The 22661-nt window shown below is 34.3% G+C and overlaps 4 protein-coding genes across 6 annotated transcripts; 2 read left to right on the top strand and 2 right to left on the bottom strand.

Moving 5' to 3' along the window:
- Positions 1-408: 408 nt before the first annotated feature.
- On the bottom strand, positions 409-3645 carry LOC108476869 (la-related protein 1C-like). The gene is made up of 6 exons (XM_017779229.2): positions 2790-3645; positions 1834-2368; positions 1574-1733; positions 1382-1472; positions 992-1063; positions 409-768 (listed from the first exon to the last, which is right to left on the bottom strand). Exons 1-6 carry the CDS (start codon positions 3255-3257, stop codon positions 619-621), a joined length of 1476 nt encoding a protein of 491 aa, XP_017634718.1. The 5' UTR covers positions 3258-3645; the 3' UTR covers positions 409-618.
- Positions 3646-7324: 3679 nt separating this feature from the next.
- On the top strand, positions 7325-9225 carry LOC108478362 (uncharacterized). The gene is made up of 8 exons (XM_017780814.2): positions 7325-7706; positions 7802-7906; positions 7976-8062; positions 8289-8339; positions 8435-8528; positions 8606-8690; positions 8845-8998; positions 9080-9225. Exons 1-8 carry the CDS (start codon positions 7638-7640, stop codon positions 9104-9106), a joined length of 672 nt encoding a protein of 223 aa, XP_017636303.1. The 5' UTR covers positions 7325-7637; the 3' UTR covers positions 9107-9225.
- A 1053-nt stretch (positions 9226-10278) lies between these two features.
- On the top strand, positions 10279-13762 carry LOC108476503 (probable protein phosphatase 2C 60). Of its 3 annotated transcripts, none has more exons than XM_053021773.1 (6): positions 10279-10717; positions 10812-10869; positions 11131-11559; positions 11690-12057; positions 12399-12635; positions 13304-13762. In XM_053021773.1, exons 3-6 carry the CDS (start codon positions 11253-11255, stop codon positions 13553-13555), a joined length of 1164 nt encoding a protein of 387 aa, XP_052877733.1. In that variant the 5' UTR covers positions 10279-10717; positions 10812-10869; positions 11131-11252; the 3' UTR covers positions 13556-13762. The 3 variants fall into 3 exon arrangements, with proteins under 3 accessions (XP_052877733.1, XP_052877732.1, XP_017634207.1); XM_053021772.1 differs by having other exon boundaries at positions 10796-10869; XM_017778718.2 differs by lacking the exon at positions 10812-10869.
- Positions 13763-16402: 2640 nt separating this feature from the next.
- Positions 16403-18116, bottom strand: LOC108478917 (NEP1-interacting protein 1-like). Its single transcript, XM_017781371.2, has 5 exons — positions 17720-18116; positions 17188-17366; positions 17015-17098; positions 16744-16917; positions 16403-16655 (listed from the first exon to the last, which is right to left on the bottom strand). Exons 1-5 carry the CDS (start codon positions 17871-17873, stop codon positions 16533-16535), a joined length of 714 nt encoding a protein of 237 aa, XP_017636860.1. The 5' UTR covers positions 17874-18116; the 3' UTR covers positions 16403-16532.
- Between the last annotated feature and the right edge of the window lie 4545 nt (positions 18117-22661).

Below are 22661 nucleotides of genomic sequence, written 5' to 3'. Positions count from 1 at the left end.
AAAATCTGTTGATGATGGGGATTGACATGTTAGTGCAAATGAGGATATTGGTTTGGTTATAGGAAATCGGATTGTGATAGGATTAAGGAGGTCGATGGTTTTTGATCCTTTATTTAGATTAGTTCATAGAAGAAGATCAGTCTGTTTTTTTATGTAATTTTCTGCTCCAGTTCTGGTCACTCTCTAAGTACTCTCCGGTTGTGGAGACTTCTCCGAGTACCCATTTCTAACCAAGAAACGGAAGTTTAGAAAATCAACTAGCAGGAAAAAAAAATCAAAGTCAAACTAACAAATGCCATATCACCACCCCGTACAAGTGACTTAAGAAACCAATTTTCATGAGCGACGAAATTGAAACTTTAAAGAATTAAAATACCAAAACACAAAAACCAATAATTGAACGGTATATTAAGAAATTATATGTAATATTTAAAGTTAAAAGAGTCTATAACATGTTACTTTTTCCTCTAAATGCTAAAAAAGAGTTGTGCTTTTTTTTTTGAAAATTTAAAGTTAAGCTTTTATGATTTTATTGTATTCAATTACATCTGTAACCATTGTTTTCTCAGATCATCATCTACCTAACTGTCCATCAGCGCTAGCATCTCCTTGGATCATTCAACCAGTCTGATTATTAGCAGTTCCCTGATCCAATGAAATATTTTGAACACCGGCTACCAGCATATCTTGACCAGACTTGATAGGGAACTGAAAAGAAGGCAGCATTATCCAACGCATCCAATCCATCCGCTTCCTTACTTTGTCGCCCTGGAATGTAAATGCAAAGAAGATTTAGACACCAGAAACCACATCATTCTACTATTTTGGAGCTCAGCTATAATAGAACCATCAAGAAAGCATGAACAGTACAAGGCACTGTGTGTGTGTGTGTGTGTGTGTGTGTCTTAAAGATGGATCAGAGCAGCATATGTTTCATTACACTGATCAATCAATAAAAAAGCATAACCTAGGATTTCATTCTAGAACATACCTGCACTTCCACAACTGTTGAATTTTGCAGAGCATCTACTATAAGCTGAATATTAGCTGTCAAAAGTGAAACCTGAAAAGGAGAAGGCATAAACAAAAATGTTACCTAAGTTGCTGCATGAGGAAAATCCTAAGCACATACAACAGCTTAAGATAAGCCAGCGATAAGCACACTCATAGGGAACTAATATATGTATTTTCTAACGATAACCGCATAGAGTTGCCACTAAGGAATAGCAGATGAGTCCAGTAGGCATTGATTATTGAAGTTATGAAACTTTAAGATGTTGCCGAAGACCCAAAATGTATCACCATGAAAAAGCTCTGACAGGAACTATCACAATCACACAAATGAAATCAACTTCAAAATCTCTGAAGTCTGAACACTCACCTTTCTAAAGCCGGCAATCAATTTAATAGGAACCCAGCCCTGGTCATCCATGTTCTGCCGCAAGTATGTATCCTTAATTAGATTTTCATTACTGCAGAGAACAGAAAATTAGATGATTGGTAACATATTATACCAACAAATGGCCATTAAATTAAATAAGTCACCCAAGTTAACACATAAACAGAGCGTTACCTGAAATAATAATCTATCTGATTCACTATCTTAGCATGCAACTGATGGTCTTGAGGCTCTTGAGGAGGGGGAAACATTGGCGGCATTGGTTGAATAAAAGGGACACCTCTAAGTGATTCTGGATAAGGGGCTGGGACTAAATAAAACTGAGATGAAAATTCTGAAGAAAGGCCAAGATGTTAGCGCAAACTCAGATTACCACTCTTATTCAACCCCAAAAAAAAAAAAAAGAAAAGAACTAAAGCAAAAGTACAGCTTACCCGGAAAGCCAAAAGGGGTGCCAAAAGGGCGAACATGTGGGGGAGCAAAAAGCGGTCCAGTATTAGCTGGCAAAGGTGGTGGTGGTGGATGCCTCATAAACCTGGGAGCAACTCTTGGCATCATATGACCATCCCTACTAATAAAATTTCGACCATTCCAATCTTGATTTCCATGGTCTTGATTGCGCCTTCCTCTGTAATTCAGATGGTGAGAACCATTTCCTCGTGGATGCGGACCATTGTTACGATGTCTAAATGAATTCCGTGGATGCTGCTGATCAGGACCACCACTATAAGGCAGAAATCCAGTTCTCTGTATATGGTCCCTAGAAGGGCTATTCAGAGGTGCTTCAACCATTGGACCTTGAGGTGGTGGCTGTGAAAGGCCACCATTGGATGCAGAGATATTACTATTTTGCTTCATTGACCTCTGGCGTGCAGGCATTGTATGGTTTGCAGTGGAATTTGAATTGAAGTTTGCATTGTTCCTGACTTGTTTCTGTGAAGAAGAGGATGATGATGCAGGTCTGCTCCCCTACAATTTTGGCAACATAGCAAAACATCAAGTCTAAGCAGCCACAAAATCCAAAATAAATAAATAAAATGGGTCATATATAACATTGCATAAGCTAATCTCTAAACACTCCCTGTATTCATGCATAACATATGTTATTCAGATTGCTTCAAATGAAATATAACTCATGTAAACCCTAAAGCAGGATTAAGAATTCAATACTCACAGCATTCGCTGCTTTGGCCAATTTAGATTCTTTGCATTTAACCTCAATCTCTTGCTTATCAAACAGATAATACAAATTGTAAATATAATTGCATTTTTAACTCAGTTCAGTTAAATCAGTTAATTTCATCTATTTAACAGTTGGTATCAAAATACTTGAAACGGTAAGAAGTAAAATGGAATTAACAAAGAAGCCTAGATATTTGAAAAAACAAACCTGAGAACCGGGGACAAAAGGAGAATATGATCCATCCGACGAAGCTCTGGACGAATCTGAAGGTGATTTGGAAGGAGCCCTAGCGGACTGAGGCAGGGGGGGCCACGCCCGAGCCCCCATAACGGAATCAGACTCAGACTCAGACGTGAGGTTAGAAGGTTTGTTCCAAGCCGGTCTCTTAGCAGCATTGCCATTGGGACCAACATTCCCATGCTCCGCCCCTTCCTCTTCGCCCATCGCTGTAACAGTTGGCTCAATCATAGCCGTTGATGGTGATGATGAAGAATACGACAAAGACGATAAAGGAACCGCCGCGATCGTCTCCAATTCTCCACGAACAACTTGATTCCGTTGCGAAGAAACAGGATTCGTGACAGGATGTGATTGGTTAGGGCTACTGGGAGAGTGATTAACAGCGGTCACCGCCGCGGAGGTATTGAAATTAGCCGTGTTAATATTTGCAGCCATATCAAACCCTAATTAAACAAAATTGTATTTTTTTCCTTTTCCTTTTTTCCCCTAAGTCGTCAAGTTGAACGACCAAGAAAAACAATAGAAACCGGAGATCAAAATTGATTGAAAAAATAATAAAAATTCGTACAAGAAAAAAAAAAGGGAAGAGTTAAAATTCAATGTTACGAAAATGCAAATCTTAAGTTTTTCCCAAAAATAACCAAAAAAAAAGGATTTAATGATCCGATCAGCGAAGAGAGACGACGATTAAAAAAAATTAATAATAATAAAAGAAGAAGAAGAGCGATGGAAACTCTGCTTCTCTCTTTCTGTTTTTTCTCTCTTCTAATCTTTTTTTCCTTTGAAAACTTGTTTATTTTCCACAAAGCTGCTTGCTTAAATAGTGGGGTTTTGTTACTTTTTTTATTTTACGCTTTTGTTTTTGGTGAGAATTTGGGTAATTTTACCGCTGTAGAACTCTAATTAGGAATGGTTTTCCAAGTTTCGTTTATGCTATAAGATGCAGTTATCTACTCCTACTACAACTATAACTATTAGTAGTATTTTTTTCTTTCAGGTAATTAAGTTCTAATCCAATACAACTATGCCATGTAAGCATATTAATTAATTTGTTGGTATTATTGTCCATTCATAATATATAATTAGTATGGTTCCGTCCCAGTTAATTATTTGTTTGTATTAAATTATAAAAAATGTTAAATTTTAAATTATGCTGTAAATTTCTATATACTTAACATTTAAAATTTAATCTTTTATTTTAATTTTTAGGAATATAATCGTCTACTTTTCGGATTTAAAATTTAATTCCAATTGTTATCACTTTAAAATTTCTTTTAGTAAATGTTCTGGTGTAACATTTTGAACTTTAAAAAAAAATTACTTATAGTCGTATGACTACGGATGACTAAAACTCAATTCGATTCAAAAAATTCGAAATTCAAGTTTATCGAATCAAATTATTTGAGTCAACTCGAATAAGTATTTCGAGTTTCTTGTTCGAGTTGAGTTGAATTTTACAATTCAAATAACTCGAATAATTTGAATAACATATCGGTATAAATACTCCTTTCGTCCTTGTCAGTTTTGAAAATAAGCAAATTGGTCTTTCTCAAAAAAAATTTTATAATCCAAAATATTTATAAAAAATCTAAAATTTATATTTTTAAAATTATAACTTTTAAAAAATTCTAAAGAATGTATAAAGAAAGTTAAATTTTCTAAAATATTAATTTTGGGATCTAAATAAGTTAATTAATTATTTGATTCGATTCAAATTTTATTTCACTCGACTCGATTAATAAAAATTGAAATAGAATTATGATGATAAAATAGGACTCGTAAAATCGATTAACTCGAATTCTTTTATTCGATTCTATCGAACGCTCACCCTTACATATGAAAATAAAAATAACATTGAAAATACTAATTGGAAATTTCCCCTAAAAACACTCGTTTGAAATCGTCACAATAAATTTTTTTTTTTGTTGGAATAGTTTTGTTGTGAAAATTTAATGTCATCTTTTTATTAAAATAGTTAATAATATTAACTATTTAGACTAATTAATATTATAGAAGTAGAGAGACCAAATGATGTCAAAAATTAAAGTATATAAATTAAATCTCAAGTTTCAACGTAGTCTAATGACTAAAATTGAAATTTGATCATTGTCTTATAATATTAAAAAATGTGACACAATACTAAAAGAAATGCGAATATGTCATCTCTAAGACATTTGAGATATTTAAATTATATATAATCACATAATATTTTAAATTAAAAAATAAAGTTATTAACTATTTAAACTAATTAATAAAATTATAAAAATATAATATTAAAATATATAAATTAAATATCAAATTTAGACATATTAGAAGGACTAAAATTAATATTTAACATTTTTTGTGAAATGCAAAAATTAAGAAGAAGAAATGATTGATGTGCCACGTTTCAAGACAAGGAAAGAGCTTTGGACCTATGATTCCCTCACTTTGTTTCGGGTTTATTATTTATGTAAGGGAAATTATAGAGTATAAATTTAAAGGTTAAAATATCTTTTAATCTTATTTTTAGTTTCATAGATGTATACTGTTTGCTTTTTGAATTTAAAATTTTAAGTTTAATTATTACAAGAAATTTAACTGATGTGATATTTTTAAATTGAAATAATTCATTGGATAATTATGTAACAATAAAATAGGGTAAATTATTAAAATAATTATTTATGTTTGAAATGTTACGATTTAGTCACTAACGTTATTATATTGTAATATTTTAGTCACTCAGCCATTAATTACCATTGACAATGTAACGGTAAGTTGACATAGAATGTTAAATCATCATCTTAAACAAAAAATTAGCTTAAATTATACAATTGGTAATTATATTTTTTTCGTTTTGAGCAATTTAATTATTTTATTTTATGTTCTTTTAACTTTTTTCCAATCTCTTTTGTTTCTCCTTTTGTTGTCCTTCTTTCTCCATTTATTTTAGCGTAGTTTTTTTTACATTTTAATTTGTTAAAACTAGTTTATTTATTTGGCTTTAACAAATAAAAAAGAAAAAGAAAAATAAATTGTTCAAAAAATAAAAGTAAAGGGACTAGTTTTAACAAATGGAAACCATAGAAAATTTATGTTAAAAGAAATGAAGAAGGGGGAAAATAAAGGAAGAAGAAGAAGAGAATGAAAAAAGAGAAGTAAGTTAAAAAACATAAAAGAAAAAAATTGCTCAAAACGAAAAAATATAAGGACTAATTGTAGAATTTAACCTAAAATTTTCATTTAAAATTTTCATTATACTTGTAATTATATTTTCATTCACTTATTCTATGTTGTCCAAATAGTCCTCTGGTGGAGTTTTAACTTAAAATTTGTTGATTTAACCTTTTTCCAATCATTTTGATATATTTAAATATTTTTATAAAAAATATGATGAGAATTTTTTACATTTTAATTTGACTTTAATTCTTTTACGGGCTAAATTTGATATTCAATTTTAAACAAAAAGTATAATTTGATCATTAATCATTCAAAAATTATTTAATTGTTTTTTTAACGAAAGTACTAATTAAAATGTTAAAATTTCAAACATAGCAGCCAGTATGGCAATTCGCATGTACTTCATGCATTTTCTTAAAAATTATGATCATTTTATAATTTTGTTTTTTTATTATTGTAACATATAAAATAAATATTGTTATTGCCACATAAGTTGCCACACTAATATAGTTAAAAATAATATTTTTAGTTAACATTTTCTTAAGAAAAGAAATTGACTATTTTAAAAAATTAATGATTAAACTAAAATAATTAACGATTAAAATGATAAAAGAAATAAATCCGTTAATTAAATTTATCATTATGCTTTTAAAAATACATGATTGCTAGTTCTGAAACTTCCCATCAATTGGCTGATAATTGGGTTCACCTATTTACTGATGGAGCAGTTGCTAGAGATTCTAGAAACACCTCAACGGGTGGAGTGGTTCGAGACCGGAGTGGAAATTGGATTTTAGGATACACCCATTATTTGGGTAGATGCTCACTTTTAGAGGCTGAATTCTGAAACAGTTTTTATGGAATTCTCATTCTATTGAGTAAGGGTTATAAAAAAGTTCGAGTCTAATAACCTTGAAGTGGTTAAGGCTCTGTCTACAAATATATCAGTGGATTCAGGCACTACAGTTCTCAGGAGAATCAAATGACTTCTGCGTTCTGATGGTCAATGAGAATTTAAGTATGTCACTAGGAAGTGTAATTTAATTACAAATTAATTGGCAAAGATCAGTCTCTCTTGAAAATCACCTCTCTAACTTTTTAAAGTATCTCATATAATTTGGAGGTTAAAGCTATTCAGCAAGAAAAAACTTTTGAAAACTTTTAAGATGTTTTTTAGTTATAATTCTATTTATTTAAAAAAAAATGATTGCTCTTTGTATGAGTCGTTTTTAATAGATAAAAGCTTTGTTTTTCGTAAAATTTCAAAAGTGATTTAAATCACTTTCGAAACCGAAATTGAGAGATATGGGAAATGCGTTTTTAAGTAAAACATAAATTTTATCTAATTTCTCATCAGCATTAATTCCAAGGAAGCAAGGTAGAGCCAATAAAATGCCCAAGCAACTATTTTACTATGCGTGCAACGTGTCCACAGATCTGTGAGGTTACTTCTTTCGTTTAATGCGTTAATCTCTGCCGTTTACAGCTTCTAGATTCTCACGCTGATTAGGTAAACGCAGCGCTTTAGTAAAATTACGCAATATTACATTAAAATTTCAAATGTACGGAGTATAATATGAAGAAAGATATAATCGGCGGCGTTATCAGAGGCAACGACGACGGCGGCAGAGACAGAGATTCGTGGCCAATCAACTAATGAAGACGATATCTCGTCATTTTTTCGGCGATTCTGAGAAAACCGCCTTCTCCATATCGATAGTTGAGGTAGTAATTTTTTCATAAAACTCTATGAAAGGAAAAAAAAAAAGTAGAAGCTTTAAGGACTAGGGTATAATTTTTTTTTTTTTTATTATGAGCAGAACATGAAAGAAGACTATGGCTTATTCGTTTGGCCTTGTAGTATCGTACTGGCCGAGTATGTTTGGCAACACAAACTGCGCTTTTCCGGGAATAATGTAGTCGAGGTATTTCTTATAAGAAATTCGAATTTTCGCTTTGGTATCTCGAGAATTTTTATGTGTGTTTTCTTGCAGCTCGGTGCAGGAACTTGCTTACCTGGATTGGTAGCTGCCAAAGTTGGCTCCAATGTCACACTTACCGACGATGCAAATAGATTGGAGGTAGTATTTACTTACTTTTACTTGTAAATATAGTGCCCCTGAGTTGAAAATTGATAGTTTTATCCAAAATTTGGAACATTAGTAGAAATTAATGTTGATTATAAATCCTTTTATCAGCCTAAAATTTGCTTTTGCATAAACTGAATTATTATGACTGCAACTAATATTTTACTTTTTGATATTGAGCCACTGAAGTATGTACATGTATTGTTTGATGTAAACACAGGTGCTTGAGAACATGAGAGGAGTCTGTGAACTAAATAATCTGAAATGCGAAGTAAGGTTTATGTTGATTGCTCGGATATGCTGTTACTTTATATCAGCCTGGTGTACTTATGAATTGCTTTTCATGGATTTAAGTTTTGTTTTTAGGTGTTAGGATTGACATGGGGAGTTTGGGATGCATCCATATTTAGTTTACACCCGAAAATTATTCTTGGGGCTGATGTTCTTTACGATGCACAAGGTATAAAACTACTTTACGATATTCTAGTTCCTTTGATTTATGCTGAAACAAAACGGTGACGGACTTATGTTGGTAAGCCTTTGATGACCTCTTTGCAACTGTAACATTTCTGCTCCAAAGTAATCCAGGCTCGGTTTTCATAACAACTTATCATAATCGAAGGTACTAGTTCTCTCCTCGGTGTCGTTTGTATTCTGATATATTCTGGTCCAGATTTTCTAGGATTCAATGCAGAATTATGATGGCGACTGTTGTCTTGTTTTCTAAAATCAAGTTCTTTAGTTGTTTCTACTGACTATGACTAATAATCTTGCAGCGGCCATCATCTTATTGAGTTCCTAATGGTCAAATGGGGACTCAAGTGTGTGAAGCTTCTAGATGGTTTTTCGTTATTACCATCCGATAAGGCAGCTAGGCTTAGTGGAAACATTCAATTGGCAGAAATCATGTTGAACGATGAGCAAATTGAGGTAATTGGGAAACATTAGATTAGCCTGCATAAGTTTTGTTAAGCAGCCATATTTATGTGCATTCTTACTTGACTGCTGCAGGAAACTTCTTCCTCTGGAGCTAGATGATTATGTTTAATTCACCTATACATTTGTCGATTTATATTACTCTTTGTAGCACAAATGAACTATGCCTTCAAGTACAAGCTCAAGTTCAGTAAGATCGTATGCTGAAAATGATTGGAAAATGGCTTGTCAAGTGTTACTCGTTAGTCTCGCTCTTGGTATTCTATTATTGATGCATATGCCAGTTTTCTTTTTGTACTTTTGCATTAGATATGGTCACTCTTTCTTGTTTGAATTCTTCTATAGTCATAGCATGTTATTGAATCCTTTGAATTGGGAGGACTTGGATGCCAAGTCTTTCGTTTTCAAGTTTTTAGGCAAAGCTTGATCCGAACAAAATAGGGATTTCAAGGATCAGCTTTTGTGCATTAAAGCAAGTGATGAAAAAAATCTACAATTTTGGTCAAACTGCCATCCAAACAAGTTGACCTTCAGCTTCACCTAAATGTTTGGAGAGGCTTTCAGTTAATAAAATAAAATAAAATACTAAAATTTGAGAGCCATTGAATTAATGTGATTGTCAATAATAAAAACAATACCTACCTTACACGTGTCTATGTAGACTGAAATTTGTGGCTCGACCAATCGCTTTCCTGGTTACCTTTGACTTTATATATGCCTACTTTTCTTTTTACAAAAATGGAAAACAAATTGATTTTTAAAATAAAATTATTTGTCAAAGTACAATGAATTAAATGGTCCGAATACATGATTAAATCAATTAACGGTAATGATCTTTATACCAAAACACATTGATACTCCAATTAATCAGAAAGAGTAATCTGATAATTGAGCTGTTCAGATTCAAGCAGCCGTAGCACACGTGTGAGTATTATTTATTGTTATTTTTCGTATATGAAAATCACAAATAATATTAATCCACACAACGTTTGCCACTTGGCTATTAAAATGGATGCACACGCGTGGCTTTGCTTTCAAAAGAGTTGGACACCTATCCGTCACCTGGATTGGGGATATGGATATATTATATCGATAAAATATACTGAATAATTCCAAGAATGGAATGGACCCAAAACATTATGACAATGGAAAATACGTATAAATGGGCATACGATATCATATTAAATTTCTTTAAAACATGCTAAAATTCAATTATATATTATATAATTAACAAATGCAATTTAATTAAAAACATTAGCGGATTTGTCGTGACCTATATATATATATATGTGTGTGTGTGTGTGTGTGTGTGGAGCCCATGAATGCCCGTATTCATTTGCTGGCTATGCCCATCATTCAGCCATCGCTTTGCTTTGTTCGTTTTCTTTTATATAAGCCTTTCGTCTACGGAGAAAGACCGAACACCCAGTTTCATTTTATGTACTTTCTATTTCACACTGATTCTTAATTCCTCCCACTCTTATCTTCTTGTATTTACTTGCAAAGAAAATAGAGGGAAGAAAGGAAAAAAGGAAGCCCCAAAATGAAATAAAAAAGCCTATGAATCTGGGAGTTTTCATTTGATGGATGTATAGATAGATCTAAAGCTTTGAAAACCCACATGTATTGCTCTGTTCTGTTTAGATCTCCGTCGATTTCACCGGCTATCATTCAGTAGCTGAATACTACAGTATAAAACAGCTGAATTCTACTGTGAGTTTTTATTTATTTTTATGTGATTGATGTTTTTTTCTTTCGATATGGTTCTTTTTTTTTAATGATTTTATTTAGTTACTGAGTATTTCAGGCTGTGCAATTACTTGTGTGCAATTTTTATTGTTTTGTTCAATTTTGGGAATGTAAAGGTAAATTTGACTTTCCTGTTTTGTTCTTCGCTTTTCTTTTTGGCCACAACTGATGTCGTTTTTGTTGTTTTTATTTATTAACTGGCAGTATTAGCTTAATTCCCCCCCGCCTTCATTTTACACTTTTGGCAGATTTGTTTTCTAATCTTTTCTTCTTTTTTTTTTTTGGGGGGGGGGTTTCGTCAAGGGATCGATTTGACGTTTAGTTGTCAGCTACTATTTGTTCAATTTAACAGGTGTGTATGTTTTCTTGGTGTGCAGGAGAGGACTGTGGTGGGAGTTTATTGATTCAAGTATTGGTTTTTTTTTTTTTTTGGTGGGTTTGCTGCATCCAATTTTGGATGTTAAGGAGGAATTGGAGGCTGGCCCTGGTGAGATGAGGGATGTTATCAAGGTTGGTCAACTTTCTGAGGGCCTGCTGGCGGACATCTTCAGACCGTGGTTCGGATGCAGCAGGCCGACAAGATGGGCTTCTTTGGTACAAAGACAAAGGGCAGCACTTGAATGGTGAATTTTCTATGGCTGTTGTCCAGGCTAACAATCTGCTTGAGGATCAAAGCCAGATTGAATCTGGCTCCTTGAGCACTCTCGAGTCTGGTCCATTAGGTACCTTCGTGGGAATATATGACGGTCATGGTGGCCCTGAGACGTCGCGTTATATCAATGATCACCTCTTCCAGCATCTAAAGAGTAAGAGACCGTGAAACCCGTAACAGTTGGTAGCGATTTAACACATGCTACAAGTTCATTTTATGCCAAAATTTGAGGTTGAGAATCTGGTTGGTGCCTTCGTGACTCAGTTGATAATATCGTTTTGCAGGGTTTGCCACGGAGCAGCAATCCATGTCTGTTGATGTCATAAAGAAAGCATATCAAGCAACAGAAGAGGGATTCTTCTCTGTTGTTGCAAAACAGTGGCCTATGAAGCCCCAGATTGCTGCTGTGGGATCATGCTGCCTGGTGGGTGTTGTTTGTAATGGGACCCTTTACATTGCTAACCTTGGTGACTCTCGTGCTGTGCTGGGAAGGCGTGTCAAGGCAACCGGGGAGGTTCTAGCCATTCAGCTGTCATCAGAGCATAATGTAGGAATAGAGTCTGTCAGGCAGGAGATGCATTCTTTGCATCCTGATGACTCACACATTGTAGTTTTAAAACATAATGTATGGCGAGTAAAGGGCCTCATACAGGTATGTTCTTTGTTTGGATATTAGTAATAGACATACAACGGTGTCTATGAAAGTTATATATTCTTGACATTGTTAAATGCCATAGACATATTGAAGGAACTAAAGGTAAATTTAACTGAATAAGAAATTAACCTTCTAAGGGAAGCAGAACTTTTCTATTTTTAAATCGTTCATGTGAAAAGCTGGACTTTACAGCATTCATTTTGTTAAGCTATATCTTTAACCAAGTTTGTTTCTCAGTTCATTTTCCATTAATCAGCATAATGTGTGTGTGTATATATATTCTGGGATATTGTGTGTCCTGATTCACTTAGGACATTAACGAAAGTTTCTTGTTGCAGATTTCTAGATCCATTGGTGATGTTTACCTTAAAAAGCCTGAATTCAACAGGGAGCCTCTATATCAAAGGTTTCGGCTTCGTGAAACTTTTAGAAAGCCAATTTTGAGCTCTGAACCATCAATATCTATGCATGAACTCCAACCTTATGATCAGTTTATCATATTTGCTTCTGATGGTCTCTGGGAACATCTCAGCAATCAGGATGCAGTTGATATAGTTCAAAAGCATCCTCGGAATGTAAGATATACTTCTCTTAATGGATAATTAGTGTGGTTTTACTATTAAGTGTATAATCTACTTATTCACTGCGTGATTTGTGGTTTTTGGTTTGAATTGGTGAAATTTGGGCATATCTATGCACTCTTTCAGTGAGTTGGGACTTCCTGTGAACTTGAAGCAATATTGTCCTAGTGCAATTTGAAGTTTCCGTTGTGTCTGCTTTGAGATCTTTAATTTTATTTTTCTCAACTTTCTATATGTTGTTCCACTCAGTGTGGCATCAATGCTCGACGAACATTCATTTTGTACCACTAGAGTGATAGTGCCTCAGCAACTGATTATACTTGATTGCATTGGCTGAACCTTAGCTTTAGAAGTTTCAGTTCAATTTTGTCCTTGATTCAATGGTGACATATATGCATGAAAATGTAATACAAAAAGTAAGTGCTATCTTACAAACTAGGTTTAGAGATAATTGAATGGAGCTGTTAGCAACTAATCCCACATATTTTGTTTGTATTCTCATGTGTGTTATTGGGATTGTTGTTGTATGACATAAGAGAGGTATAAAGTCTTGTGGATTCATATGCATAACCCTTTTTTTGCTGCAATAGTGATGTTTTTGTCGAGGAGCATGGAAATAAGTATCGTTATTGATTGTTTTGTGCTTATTCTTCTTCTCACAGGGGAGCGCTAGGAGGCTTGTGAAAGCTGCCTTGCTGGAAGCCGCTAAAAAGAGAGAAATGAGATACACAGATTTGAAGAAGATAGAGCGAGGCGTACGCAGGCACTTCCATGATGACATCACGGTTGTAGTTGTATTTCTCGATTCAAATCTTGTGAGCAAAGCCAGCTCAGCTAATAGCCCTTCATTGTCCCTCAGAGGAGGTGGAGTTAACCTGCGTGCAAAAACCCTGGCTCCCTGTGCCCCTACTTAATGTCAGTCGATAACGAGGTTAGCAATTCCTACTGTTGTATCTAGCTAAGAGTCGTCCTCTTATCTTATGTAATGCCTTCAGTTGTTATAAGCAAAGAAAGGAGAAGGTGCAGTCTTTTAATTAACATTTATTTATTATATGTATATTTTTTTTCTTTGTACAATGTAACATTTTAAGAGAGATATGTATATTTTTTTCTATGTACAACGTTACACTTTAAGAGAGAGATTCTATTTAGTTTATGTAAGCCCTTTGAGCTGGGAAGGGAAAGAATCAAGAAGCTACAGCAGCGAAGGTAACAAAATAAAGATTCTTTCTCATTTCTAGCATTGATTTCTGTGTATTATGGTTGCTCTAATTCTGGATTTTTTGGGGGGTTTTGTAAATTATGTCGACATCCCTGAAAATCGAACTCCCTGGACTTGTTGGTTACGTGTTGCAATAAATATTTGACTTAATGTTGAAGCTTTGTAGGCACCGACTGGAATGGGCACTAGTGGAATTATCCGTTACCTTTTTCTTGGTCTTTTTTTTTTAGTAGCTTTTTGTTCTAGAAATAGACAAAAAGGTTAGGTGGAGACATTGGGTTTCCTGTTTAATATCCCTAGGCATGGTAGGAGAGGAGTTATGAGAGAAGCCAAACCTATGTCCTAAAAGGAAAAAAAAAGCTATATTTTTGGCTGGGAGGATTCAATTAGGGTGGCTTGATACTTGAATAAAGACAAAATTCCCTTTTGTTGTCCAGATGTCTGATGGGTCATGTCATGGATTCTGTCCTGAATTTTAAAAAATGGATTTTGTTGTGGCCCGTGGTGGGCCGTGTTGTGAGGTAATTGCTAAGTAAAATAGCATTGCTTCTGTTGTCACTAAAAGTATCATGGATGTAAGTTGGATTATATTTTTTATTAAAAAATTAGATAAATTAACTTTTAAAGAGCAAATATATTTTTTATAAAAATTTTATTTATTTTTAAGGTTAAAAGTTTATTTTATATGTTAACTTGAAGAATATATGAATTTTATCAGTTAAAATAATTTTTAATAGTAAAATAAATGATTTTTTAGAAAAACAATTTATTTTCTAATTTATTGTACATAAATTAATTTATTTATAATACTTTCACTAAAGATATAAGTAGACAGCAAAAAAAGCACGATCAAAATGTTTAAAGTTAATCCCAAATCCGAGTCAATCCCCTTGCAGCTTACTTAATGTTGTCCCGTGTTTTCTGGCAAATCTGTTTAAGCACTTGATCCACTAATCTGGAAGACTGAGAAAGGCACCACAATCATTGGACCTCTACCTTTTCACCTTCTCGGTTCTGACCTGCTTCGAGAGGCTCCCTTCTCCTCCTTGATTAATTACTTATATGTGGATATGGATGTGGTACGTATTAATAAACTAATAATTTTGCATGTTCTGATTCTCATCTTATTACAAATTTAATGCAACAAGAATGTTGTTGTCTTAGGATTTTAGCACCAACTTAACCAGTTGATTTTTAACTTACGAGGTGAGGTACAATTTGACTAGGACCCAGATCCTTCACTACAACCTATGAGATTCGGGTGTTGAAAGACAAATCAGATTCCACAATATAAAATTTGAAGATAGAAATTAATTAAGCGTACTTTCTGAGTTCCTCAAAAGCCTTGGGCCTTGCCATGCCAGCCTCCCTCATCTTTGTTTTCTGCTTTATGTTAAATTTAAGTACTGCATGCATGATTCCTGGGAATAAGTTACTGAAGCTATTCGTAGACGGGATTAGTTCCCCGCTTAGGACCACATTAGCCAGTGGATGAGTATCGGATCAAAGATGGATCTGAATTAACGTTTTAATTAATTACTCACAACATACAATCCCAACTGTCCAGATTTAAGGCTCCAAATTTGGAAAATATAAATTGATGAAGTGGATGGAACAAGCAATGGATTATCGTACATACATATATATATTATAAATAAATATGTGAGAGAAATGATATATCATTTTAGTCTTGTTGATACAAAGAGTCGGGGTGGAGAAGATTATAGCAGAGATTGAAAGCCAGTCCATCCTAATAGGTTGAAAGCCGTACAATTTTGGAGGTAAGAGGGTTAGTGGAGTGAGCACAGAGTAGTAGGAGGAGGAAGGATTAAGAAGGAAGGGTAGTGTGCGCCTCTCTCAAGGATGAGAGGGGGTTAAAATGGGGCACGTGGCAGTCTTTCATTGGCTAACTGGTCCCTTCAAGGGTTCTAGCTAGGTAGGCGATGTAACACTACTTCAGTTGTAAGGTGTGCAAGTGACAAGTGATGACTGTCTCGTTGGAATAACTTGCCCATCAGAGATAGCGGCTCATGTGTTCCCTAAGCTTTGACAGAATAGTGCCCATGGTGGAGGTCATCATGTATAACAAGTCCGTACTTCAGCTATCCCCGTATCGGAGGAGAAGCAGCGATCACAAACCATACTAACAAATACATTTGGATATGAATTCTGAATCAAAGCCTTAGACTTGCCTTGGATCTATAAGAGCTTTTACGTATCGAAAATTACTACAATTACAAACCTGGAGGTCAAATCTCAATCTAAAATGAAACCTCTTGACTTTGAGAACTGAAGTGTATAATATTATTTGTGTATCATCTATATATATGTACACCCTCATCATATTGTATTCATGCACTACCACTCTGTTTGCACCAATCATTTACAGGAAGAACAGGACACGGCACAGCAAGGTATATGTATGTATATAATAGCCGCCAATTACTATCTAACTACATCAAAACCTTATAAAAAGGGGTTGATTCAGCAAAATGTTTATATGATCCCTGTATGTAGACACTACACAAAGAGACAGGAGTACGCAAACATTTGAATTTAATAAACTAAATCAGAATACACACAAGCCCTGGCAAGTAAACAATGTTATAAATCAAATATAAACAACTCTTCTCAACTCGTATTGTTTAGTTTAGTTTACAATAATAACATTACATATCCCTTCTACACAATGGACAAGAACCACGACAAAGCAGCCACTTATCTATGCACGGCTGGTGGAATATGTGATGGCACTGTGGCAAGTTCCTCACTGTTTCTCCAAGCTGAAAGTCCTGCATAATATAACACATAAAAGACAATCAAATAAGCTCTTTATCAATGACATCTAGTTCTGAGAATAGGGTTACGAGGAAACTAGACCTGAAGGCAAACTGAGCATGAAACTTTCTCCCCGGAAGCATTCACATTGTTACCGTTTGTGATTATCATCTTCGGGAATTTTTCAACCAAATGTCTGGCCAATCCTTTAGCACTACCGGTGTCGAAGATGTTGTGGACCTCCGCGAATGTTGTTGCAGGCTCAGCAGCACCCATCTAGTGAACGAAAACCGAAATCTTAAGCATATTGCCCCTTTGATGGAAGCTCAGAAAAACTAGTATCATCTTGCAGTGAATATATAATATATATCACCTGACTCTGGACTGCACTCAGCATAGCCGGACCGATTCGTTCACGAACAAGTCTCCCACTTAGAAGGCTTGTAATCACATCAATCTGCATAATAGAAAGGTATCCATTTATCATAAGAACTAGCAACTAAAGCTGTAAATGTTAAAACCATGATACTGAACAAAACTGCTCACCAAGTAGAGTAAACATCCGATCCCGGATTCATCGGATTGCCAAAGAAGGAGAGAAGATTCGAAGACTTCCATCGAGAAAACTGCTCCAGATATTGCCCCAACCGCAGCCCCTCGAACGAACCCACTCTCCGTCTCTTGTCCTATCAATGCCCCCGTCATGGCCCCTAACAATGTTCCCACTGCACATACAAATGTCATCAATCTCCATCTTCACCATACTTAGAGCGAAAAAATGGTTACCCTCAGGCATTAAAGTGTTCCACAAGTTAAATTCTATGAAATCAAACAGCATAATTGGATTTATTCTCTATATAATAAAAACGACGAAATTATATAACTTACCATAAAATTATGAATGGAAAAGCAAAATTTAAAAGAAATAATGATAAAAAAGAGAGGAACTATCGTATTCATTCAAGCTATAACAACAGGGCAAATTCAATTTATTGCAAAACCAATATGAATAGGTAACGAATCAAATCCAAAAGCTTTTGAAGAAACAATGAAACGGAAAGAGAGAAAAGAAACCAACCCAACGCAAAGAAGAAGGTTAAGATGGCAGAGAAAATGTTCCCAATAATGGCAGAAAGGGCGGAATTGCAAAATTCTTTAACCTTTTCAGTGAAATTCCCTAACAAAGAAATTGAAGACATAGAAACACGAGATGGGTATCCGTAATAATCCATTTTTTTTCCCTTTCTTTGACGTTGTTAAGTGTTGAAATCAGAGAATTGGAATGAAAAAGTTTATGGTGATATATAGAAGAAACTTTATATATATATATATATATATATAAAGACAGAGATGAGACGCGGTATATGCTTAGTAGTGCTTTCAGGGATGAAAAGTGAAGACGTAAACAAATTCTGTCTGCAATTTCTTTGATGCAACCCTCTTTCTTTCTCTATGAAAACAATGTTGTGATAGTGGATGAAAAATCTTTTATTATTATTATTATTAATTAGAAATCATGTTGATAGTCAAAAAGACAGGAGAGAGATAGGAAGCTTCTTTTTTGGCTTTCAGTTGCAGACAATGTTGCATGAACTGTGAGACGTAGGATGATGGATGGAAGACTCGTCTTCTATAAAAGAAAAAGACAAAATTTTCCTCAATGTTTTTTTTTGGGGCTCACTGATTGGCTGGCTACTTTTCTTTGGGTGTGCTCGGCAATGTGAGCTTATTAATAAGGAGGGCTGCATTAAGACTTTTTCCTTTTTGACCGTTTTTTTTTTTAATTTTCAATCATATAGCATAGGCTATTTTAATCTAACCAATTGGAGCCAACCACTCGTTGCATTTACATCAACTACTTGACGTTTGGACATGGAATGTACGGATCGTAATATTTTCTTCGTCGAATGGTACTCAATAAGCATCGAAACGAATCTATTTGTGTCGTCACGTCGCCCAGCATCATGTTTACAAGTTGGTGTTATGGTCTTCACTGAAGTTCTCTTAGGTATAGGACCTTCATTTCGGTATCATTTGATAATTGTTATCCCTCCAAATATCAATTTAGACAAGGAATTTGAAACAACAAAACAATCCTTCAACATATCTATCCCTAATTAAATTAATGTTTCAAATAAAATAATATTAAATTAAAAATAAATTAGTTGACCGAGTCTTAGCTCAGTTGATTTTTAATTTTATTTTATCTTTAACCATTTTAATTTTTCTATAAATACATTAAAATTAATAGTTATTAACTGAAATTATTGAACTTAAATTAATAATTTTAAAATGTATATATATATTTACATGAATGTAACTAAAATATTATGAAACTAAAAATTAAACTCTAATGGGGGGAGGATCCATTACAAGTGCCTCTAGTCTTGACACTTTTCTGGGTATAGATTCATGATGTTCCTATTGGTCTGTTTTCTGAGAATTTGGCAATGCAATTGGGCAACTTTTTAGAGAATTTTCTAGAATATGATGGATCAAATTTGGGGAAAGAAAATAGAAATTTTATGAGAATCAAAGTCCAAATTGATATAAGGCGTCCTTTGGAAAGAAAGAAACAAATCATGTTTTGTGGGAGGCGTTCATATGTTAGCTTTAAATATGAGAGATTATCACTTTTCTGTTTCTATTGTAGTAGATTGGGCCATAGTGATTCTTTTTGTGAAGCAAAAATGACTCTTGGAGTGGAAATTGCTGAAACCGGTTGAGATTTATCATTGCAAGCACAATCTCAAAGAGCTTTAGCTATGAACAGTAGCTGGTTACGTGAGGAAGGGGAAGGGGAGCTGGGCGGAATTTGTAAGAAAAATAGAAGATTAGGAAACGGCCAGCGGAAGGTGGAAAGCAAAATGAGATACAGGGAAAGTAAAATGAGATGCAGGAAGATTGTTCATCCAGTTCTTGGTTTTAATTTGGAAGGGGGATCATCATCTTTTGGTCAACAAAAGGAAAATTCATTATTAGATCAGGCCCTAATTGCAATGGATCATGATTTGGAAGATGCAATTTTAATAGGAGAGGAGGGGAAGAAGAGATCTAGATGGGAGCTTGAAGACTTAACAGGGAAAGAAGAGATCGGTAATGTAATAGCAAGAAATAGGAGAATGGTGGAACTTAATTATTTATCATCGACGGCTACCAAGAGGCAAGCCGACCGTGGGCAATGAAAATCTTAAGTTGGAATGTCCGTAGATTGGGGAGTCCACGGACAGTTCGAAGACTTTGACATTCGCTGAAGAATTATAATCCCCAAATAGTCTTTTTTATGAAGACTAAACTTTGTAGAAATCAGATGGAAAGAGACGGAGTTGTAGTTTTGTGAATGGCATAAAAATGGGGTCGAAGGTTACTGGAGGAGGACTGTGTTTGGCATGGCGAAATGATATCAATCTTACGCTTAAAAATTTCTCTAAAAGATACATTGATGTGATAGTGGAAGATAATGAAATTCATGAAAAATGGCGATTTATAGGTTTTTATGGAACTCGGTATGCACAAGATAGAGAAGATTCATGGGCTTTTTTGAAAAATCTTTATAATGATGAGGATATCCCTTGGTTTGTATGTAGAGATTTCAATGAAATTATGTATGGGTTTGAAAAAAATAGATGTTTGCCTAGAGATGAAAGAAGAATAGAACTGTTTCAGAAAATATTGGAGGAATGTCAATTGATTGATGTGGGGTATTCTGGTAGTTGGTTTACTTAAGAGAGAAAATTTACCAGAGACAAACATACAAGAACGACTGGACAGAGGAGTGACTAATGTGAAATGGTTTTCTATGTTTCCTGAAGCAAAAATTCAGCATCTGGTGCATTCTTTTTCTGATCATTGTCCTCTTTTAATTGACACAATAAGGGAAGAAAAACGGCGGAAAGGAAATAGTTTCAAATTTGAAGCTTGATGGACATTAGAAGATTCTTTTGTTGATGAAGTTAAACATATATTGGAAATGGCATCAGGAGATTTATTGCAAAAGCCGAAAATCTTAAGAAAGAGCTTGGAAAAATATGCCGGGTAAATACGAATAAATAGAAAGTGGAGAAAGAAGCTTTTAACAGCAAAGTTATCAGAATTGGTTGAAGTTGAAAAGAATGATAGTAATACGGCTGAGATGATTGATACGAATATTCAGTTAAACTTTGAGATTGAAAAGGATGAATGTTACTAGAAACAAAGGGCTCGACTGAACTGGTTGAAATTTGCCGATAGAAATACAACATTTTTTCATAGCCAAGCAACGCAACGGCGGAGGAAAAATCTGATTAATAAGTCACAAAAGAAAGTCCATGGGAAACAGAAGACCTTTAGGAAATGAAGGGTATTGCATGATCTTATTTTCAAAATTTGTTCACAACAGGAAATAGAGAAAACTATGATCATTTGCTTTCGGGTATAGATTGCTGTGTCTATGAGGAGGATAACAGAAAGCTTACAGCGCAATACACAAAAGAGGAGATTCGAGAGGTATTATTCGAAATGGGATCTACAAAGGCACCAGGTGAAGATGGATTCCCAGCTTTATTTTATCAAAAATGTTGGCATATCGTTGGGGAAGAAGTCGTTTCTTTTTGTTTACAACTTTTAAATGGAGAGATGGAGGTTAGTTTAATAAACTCAACACATATTGTGCTTTTCCTAAAAATTACCAACCCTTCTAATATGCCACATTTCCCACCTATTAGCTTATGCAATGTTATTTATAAAGTGATGGCAAAGGCTATAGCAAAAAGATTCAGAGGAGTTATTGATAAATGTATTGATGGTGCACAGAGTGCTTTTATGGCAGGAAGATTAATATCGGATAACGTATTGCTAGCCTATGAAATTCTACATATGCTAAAACAGAAGAGAATGGGGAAAAAGGGTTTTATGGCGGTAAAACTAGATATTAGTAAGCCATATGATAGTGTTGAATGGAACTTTGTTAGGGAGATAATGATTCGAATAGGATTTGCTCAAAAATGGATTGATTCTATTATGAAATGCATGTCTACTGTTTTTTATCAAGTAGTGGTTAATAGAAATATTGGAGAAATTTTTCGTCCAACTAGGAGACTTCAATAAGGTGATCCCTTGAGTCCATTTTTATTCCTAATATGTGGAGAGGATTTACCTAATCTTATGAGACTAGCAATAAGGGAAGGACTTTTCAAATGTGTCAAGGTTATCAGAAGTGGTGTATAGGTGTCACACTTATTATTTATAGATGATTATATTTTATTTGGGGAGGCAACAAGAAGGGGAGCTTCAGTAATCAATGAGATCCTAAGTGAGTATAAAAAGTGTTCGGATTAGTGTGTAAAATTTTGACAAATCAACTGTCTTTTTTAGTAAAAACACATTAGAGGAAAAAAGATGATTGGTTGTTAATTTACTCGGAGTACGAAGTTTTAAGTAATCCGGAATGCTATCTAGGTCTACCGAATATGGTTGGTAGAAGAAAAAAAAAATCTTTTCAAGTTTTAAAAGATAAACTAAAACAGTGTATTGACAACTGGAGTGTTAGATTTCTATCTCAGGGTGGAAAAGAAGTATTCATTAAAGCTGTTCTACAAGCCATACCGACATATTCAATGGCTTGCTTCTTACTACCAAAATCACTTTGTGATGAATTAGAAGGTATTATTGCTAAATTTTAGTGGCAAAAGGGACGTAGGAAGAGTGGAATTCACTGGTGCTCTTGGAGAAACCTTTGCATTTTAAAAGAAAACGGAGGCTTGGGTTTTCGAAATTTTAACCAGTTCAATATTGTGTTATTAGCCAAGCAGGGCTGACATCTTTTTAATTATCCAAATTCTCTCGTAGCTAGAGTTCTTAAAGCAAAATATTATCCACATTCGAATTTTCTAAATGCACAGTTTGGAAATTTAACTTCACTTACCTGGAATAGCATTTGGGCAACAAAGGGTCTTCTTTTTAATGGGCTAAGCTAGAGAGTTGGAAGAGGGAATGAAATTTTTATTTGGACTGATCGATAGATCCTAGGGATAGAAACAGAT

This window comes from Gossypium arboreum, chromosome 11 (genome assembly GCF_025698485.1).
Source record: "Gossypium arboreum isolate Shixiya-1 chromosome 11, ASM2569848v2, whole genome shotgun sequence".
Classification (NCBI taxonomy): Eukaryota; Viridiplantae; Streptophyta; class Magnoliopsida; order Malvales; family Malvaceae; genus Gossypium; species Gossypium arboreum.
Note: the sequence above shows the minus strand (reverse complement) of the source record. Positions and strands in the feature narration are given on the sequence as shown.